The 6000-nt window shown below is 50.3% G+C and overlaps 1 protein-coding gene across 1 annotated transcript; it reads left to right on the top strand.

Annotated features, from left to right (window-relative positions):
* Nucleotides 1-869: 869 nt before the first annotated feature.
* On the top strand, nucleotides 870-1597 carry COL26b_014076 (uncharacterized protein; the record flags this gene model as incomplete). The annotated part of the gene is made up of 2 exons (XM_053186656.1): nucleotides 870-872; nucleotides 932-1597. 2 exons carry the CDS (start codon nucleotides 870-872, stop codon nucleotides 1595-1597), a joined length of 669 nt encoding a protein of 222 aa, XP_053029404.1.
* Between the last annotated feature and the right edge of the window lie 4403 nt (nucleotides 1598-6000).

Here is a 6000-nt window from a genome sequence, read left to right as displayed (position 1 = left end):
GAAGGGTATGTGGCGTGGAGGGCCGCAGGCTCTAGCTACATACTCTGCAGTACACGCCGCTTCCTAACGTCCTCCAAGTCTTGCCCGAGGGCTACTATGTGCTTGATTCATCCCTAGTTCCCACTGGTACCCTAGTTCCGTTGACTTGGAAATGTCGAGGAGGGCAAGATTCGAATGCTCCAAAGGACATCTGAGGTAATCGATTCCTGCCTGCAACTCCCCAAGACGACGGTCTACGGCTCTATGGAACTCCAACTCCGACTGGGCCCGACACCATGGAACCGATGAGAGAAAAAGTTAGAAGGGAAGAAAGGGAAGAAAGAGGTTTCTCCGTTCTCCAGGAAGGATGGGCAACGAAGCATTTGTTGCTTTATCATAACAGAAAGTAAGTAACTAAATCCCTCGTTGTTTCTCAGACCGGGAATTGTTCCTGCCAGTCCCGGATGGGTCAAAGATGTTTTGTGCTCTGCCGTGTGTCAATCCCCAAAAAACACCCGCACAGTCGGTTCAGACAGAACGATACTTTGGGAATGATCGAAACTAGGCAGTGTGCAACTGCAACTGCAAAATAGAGCCTTAGACATCGGACGAAAAGAAGATACTTACCAACGTCTTCATTCACAGTAGGGTTGAATCGCAGTATCACAAGCGCTGCAGGATGCCTCTCTATGCGTCGCTTCTGTGGTCCTGGCGCGTCGGACTTTTCTCCCTGAATCCTCTTCCAGAAACCCGGTCGTGCCTGCCCTTTGCAGTCTTGCCGCACACATCACATTTAACCAGAACGCCAACTCCAGCTTCAAACCTCTCCGCGACACCTATTTACCCAATTTTCTTGTCTTCTTCTGCCACCAGCTGCCCATCTACTCAGAATGGTACGATTCAGAGTCAATCCGCAGATCTACATTATGCTAACTGACCGCTCCTTCTGCAGACGTCCAACGTTCGAATCCTCCGTGAACATCCTCCCCTCCGAAGCCCAGGCGCAGACAGCGACGGCGACGATGGCATCCCGCCCGCGTACTTTGTGGATGACTACGACTCCGAGGATGACCCCGCGTTCGTTGAGCAATCCAAGAACAAGATCGCAAAATCAGCCTCCAAGCAGAAATCCAAGGCCAAGACGAAAGCAAAGAAAGACGATGTATACGACGTCATGAATACGGCACCTTCCCCAGATCCCCACCCCCTCGCCAGAAACCTTCGAATCCGACAAGCACCAATGCGTGCGAACATGAAGACTCGGTCCCGCGCCCAACACTCCGACGATGAGCAGCCCAAGGTCGCTACCAAGGCGCCGAAGAAAAATCGCGCAGCCACCAGTGGCGTCGATAAAAAAGGCACCTCTGCCTTGCATACTTCCTCGCCCATCCCGGCCAACAAGTCTGCTATGACCACCGTCACGTCTCGACTTCCTTCGTATCGACACACTCCTTACGGTACCATCGCCTCCAAGTCTACTATGCTCAAGGCATACTACAAGGAAACTAAGGATGCTTGCTTTGGTGATATTGGAAGTGGCCAGGACAAGAAGAAGAAGAAGAAGCTGGCGCCTCCTGTGGGAGATGATGACGAGGAGGAACTGTTGTGGTTCGATTGATCGAGGTTCCAATGATGAATCAGTGGACGTTGAGAATTTCGGTGCGGGACGGAATCGCTTGTATTACCGCTTGAAGAGCCACTGGTATGAATGAGTATTGCTTGACTTTCCCAATCATTTTGATTGGTTTGGGCTGATAATGTAGCTTCTAGCCCAATCCACTGTTTCCTGTCTATAGAGTTCATGGAATCGTGAAACGAAGAAAGAGGAGACATGCCCACTCAATTTGTTAACAAAAGCACATGTAGGATGAGGGGAGGGTCGCAACGGGGACCAGAACATGATAAATCGTAAGACTGGCGGCAAGCCTGAGCCTCTGCAATTTGTAACAAAGATTGAGCCCGAGGTGACATTAACGTTGGCAAGGAAAAGCAGGCAGGACAGTCACGTACTCTTCACTATTCTGTCAATTGGATGGATGCCATTCGCTCTATATATCGAGTCGATAATTGAGCTCCGGCATCTCAAAGTAAGCCGATGCCAGCCCGTGTGGTGGTAATAGATTCCCTCGAGAGACGGCCCAAAAGTGGGTAAGTACCACGGAAACCACAGGGATTTTGGTATCTTTGACTTAATTTGGTGGAGACGAAAGAAACCGTTGGTTTCCACAGAGCTCAGACAGTCGTTTTTATTGGATAGACCTCCATGTCATTTCTCCACTTGCACTGCTCACAATCCTGGCATCTCTGGCATACTCGGAGATGGTTGGAGCTGTTGATTGAGCGTGTTGGTTGGTACTTCATGTTGGCCGAGCATGTTTGCTTCCATTTTGGGCCAGAGTGTTTGCTTCTTGCGGTTGAGCGGTTAATCGAGCGGAACGAAAATTGAAACTCAATCTAGCCCTTCTCCCCTTTCTCCTCTCTTTCATTTTCCCCAAGAGTATTCTTTGATGTGTTGCCATGATCATGCTCTCGAGTTGCATTGACGATACCCCGAACAGCTGGTCAGCTTCGCAGCCGGGTTGCGGCGCTATGGCTCAGCAGACCATGAGATGGGTACCCAGGCCCAATCCACTTCACCCACCATTCGAGCCGTCCGGACCGCCTGGCTTCCCGTCAGCAATGAAGACATCCCAAACCCCCGTGTCGTCTATTTCGATCCTTCAGGCCAAAACCCACCGCGTGTTCCCAACCCGAACTACTCCCCCCCTGTTCCGATGCTGCCCCAATCCAGCATTTCGGATACGAGAGACCGGTGCCCCATTGAACGAGGGATGGCCCCGCGGGTCCCGAATCCGAACTACCGACAATCAAACAGCGGTAAGAAGTCGACTTCAGTTTCAACGTCGAAGACGAAACGCCTGATAATCCATAATTAGTCATCTCGAACAACCCCGAACATGCAACCTAGGGAGCCACTTCGTTGGCGGCACGTTGCGGTAACATGAGAAGACATGATGTGAAGGGAGGTGGTATCATGAGAGTTATAATGATCTCATATACTTAGACGGACTACTGCTTGAACGTTTCTCGTCGTTCACGGCCAGAATTATCTTGACTGCGATTGACGAGCTGGCGGTCTTGCAGTAGAACTCAGCCATCAAATCAACTTTCTTACGATCTCATTGGAAGCATGTTGCTTCAAGTGTTCGTTGTCTCTCGTGCTGCATCGGATGAGTTGGGTTCTCATGGATGGTGCCCGAGATACCACGAGAAACATCATCAACAATAAGACATTGTGATTGGCAAGTGCGGACTCAACAGACCAAGGAAAGAGTCTTTTCCATGGCTAATGGTGATGGGAACACGAGAGTGTTTCGCAAACTTGGTGTCTCCCGCCCACTGCGCTCTCGTGTCCCGCACTCAGGTCACCGGCGTTTTTCCCATGACATCAATCTCTTCGCACAACATCAGAACCTTGTCTACCCATCTCCGCCGTCCTTATGAGCGTTTTAAAGCACGCAGAGTATTGCCCGTACCAACTGCTTCGCCTTTCAGTCGTTCATATTTTTGCCTTTCTTTTCTCTCAGTCAACTATGAAGGCTGCCCCCTCGTGGTTGAGGCCATTCTCACCAGCCGTCTTCTGGCCGCGATGTCGACCTCGCTGTTGCGCCGCTTTTGCGACCCCGCCGGAAACAGTCAGCTGGCAGATTCTCCGCTCAGCAGGCAGCAGAGTGTTTTGATGGCCACTGATTCTGGATTTACCCAACGGCACTGCATGTCATGCTCATTTTCAAGGCCCTCGACGATCCGGAAAAAGTCTATCTTACATGTTTGTAGCTGAGCAACGTTTTACTCTTCGAAAGATGCGTCGGAACAACTCGTACGCCAGACGACGGTGGTATTGGCAAAAGATGTTGCAAATGTCTTCAATGACTTTGACTTCGGCAATCCACCCTCATTGGGCCGTAATACCTCGTCTTTATTCCGTTCCGTTGCGACAGTAAGAGTCGAAAAACGAAGATCTACCGAGGGCAGATCCAAGCCTCGCCTTCAAAGAAGGCGAATCTTCCCGATATCGACAAATACAAGGATCCCGCGAAGAACGGAGCACACTAGCCAAGAACACTGTAGACGGCAGAGATGTCGATGTTTGATTGCCGGATCCCTCATTGTTGAGAGACTTGAGAGCTGAGGCGCAGTAGCGGTCTTGGGAACTCTGAGCTCTACTTCCAGAGTGCGTACTTTCGATGTGCAAAGAACTACCCCCACCCCCCTTTTCTTTTCTAGGCTTTGATATATACTTTCGGACGGCATATGACTGTCTGCGGGCATATTCCTTTGACTGCCGTTTGCCTGTGGCAGACAAATGTTGCCTGAATAGTGGAGGAACTCGGAGATCCAGATACCACTCCAGGATACCCACCCGCATCGACATCATCGATCCCATTGTCTTTGAAACATATATTGTTGTGCCATTCAGCACACTGCCTCTGGTAGGCCCGTTCGTAGCATCTCCAAGCCAACGGCCCGATGCCGTCACATCCCCCCAAGACCTGTGTTCTTGCTGAGACAGGTTGGGTCTCGGCCGTGGGCGGCGTTTCGTCTTTCCTCCAAGGAAGACTTGGCATGAATAAACAAATACAGCCCGGCTTGTCGTAATCGGGACAACAAATTCTATGTTCAAATCGAAATATGACTCCAGCCATCAAAGATGGCGGCCAAAAATGTTGGAAGAATTCGAACGGGACGAACAGGGCAGGTCGGCTGAATCCATTCCAACTTCATCTTCGACAATCCGATCACAGTCCACACTGAGACTATGACCGAGAACTGAGCTGACAGTACGACCGTCTCGCAAATAAAAACTTCAAAAGTGTTCAACAACCTGCGTCTCAATATGACTAATAGAGAAGATGGAGAAGAACAGCGTGGTAAGCGACAGGGCGGCCGTCGTGGAGGACTAGGATAAACAAACGCAGTGCTTTTCTTGACTGCGATTTCAAGCGTTTTGAGCGGGTTGTAACGGTTTTCGTGGGCTGTCGCTAGCGCCTCAGCTCCCAGACAAGGACAGCTTGAAACTGAGTTGAACCACTTCCGTCTTTGAAGCCTCTCTACTCATCACTCGGATTATGCTTTGTGACTAGCACTTAAGCCAGTCAATACGACTCCGAATGATACGATTTTGGACGGCCCCCGCTACGGCCACGACCACCTTCAAAGGCCAGCCAGATGTTCTATCCATCATTCGTGCCCATCCCTCCCCCTCTCTCTGAACCTGTCTTCTGCGCACAACCTTGACCATGACACTACCACCGACAGCGTCATGATTCTATCGACATTGACATCCCTCTCCGCCACGCTCTGCAACTCGACCTGCATCCCCACATCTACCTGTCTTCCGAGTTGGCGTGGGAGAATTGTCAGGTAAAGGTATCCTATGTCGCCATTTAGCGAACTGGCTGGTCTCTTATGTGAGCCTTCATGAGCTAGCCGTTTCCGATCTAATGAAAGATGCTCTCCTGCAAGGACCTCAATCGATTTCACGCATCTACGTCACTAGTAAAGCCTGTTATCTGTAGTAAATGTATTTTGATGCTTGTTTACAGTCTACCTTTTGAAACTGAAAAAGCTTCTACGTCCGATTCAAAGCGATTATTGTATCCGCTTGCATCCAAACGCCCCAGCGTTACCGGAAAAGAATGGGTCAAGACGTTCAATATTCCCTCGACCATCAGCTTGCAGTAGAGCTTCCTAGCCCCGACCTTCAGAATAGCACCCGTAAGCATCTTCCACGCTCAGCTGCCAATCCCGTCTGGGAAGCATTGCTGTCCAAGCCCCTTTGTTGCTGTTACTGTTCCTATCTCCTGGGAAAACTATCGCTATGTAATGTACGCGGCCCTGAGACTCGGTAAACAGATGCTGCTGTTGATGTTGATGTTTCCGAGAGTTGTTTGAGACTGGTGGTTAGCATTCTTCCCAAGGAGACGAGAAAAAGGAACAGGGCGTCTTTGTCGCTTAATC

Source organism: Colletotrichum chrysophilum (genome assembly GCF_026319265.1).
Source record: "Colletotrichum chrysophilum strain AFK26 chromosome Unknown scaffold_290, whole genome shotgun sequence".
Classification (NCBI taxonomy): Eukaryota; Fungi; Ascomycota; class Sordariomycetes; order Glomerellales; family Glomerellaceae; genus Colletotrichum; species Colletotrichum chrysophilum.
This window is presented reverse-complemented; position numbering and strand designations above follow the sequence as displayed.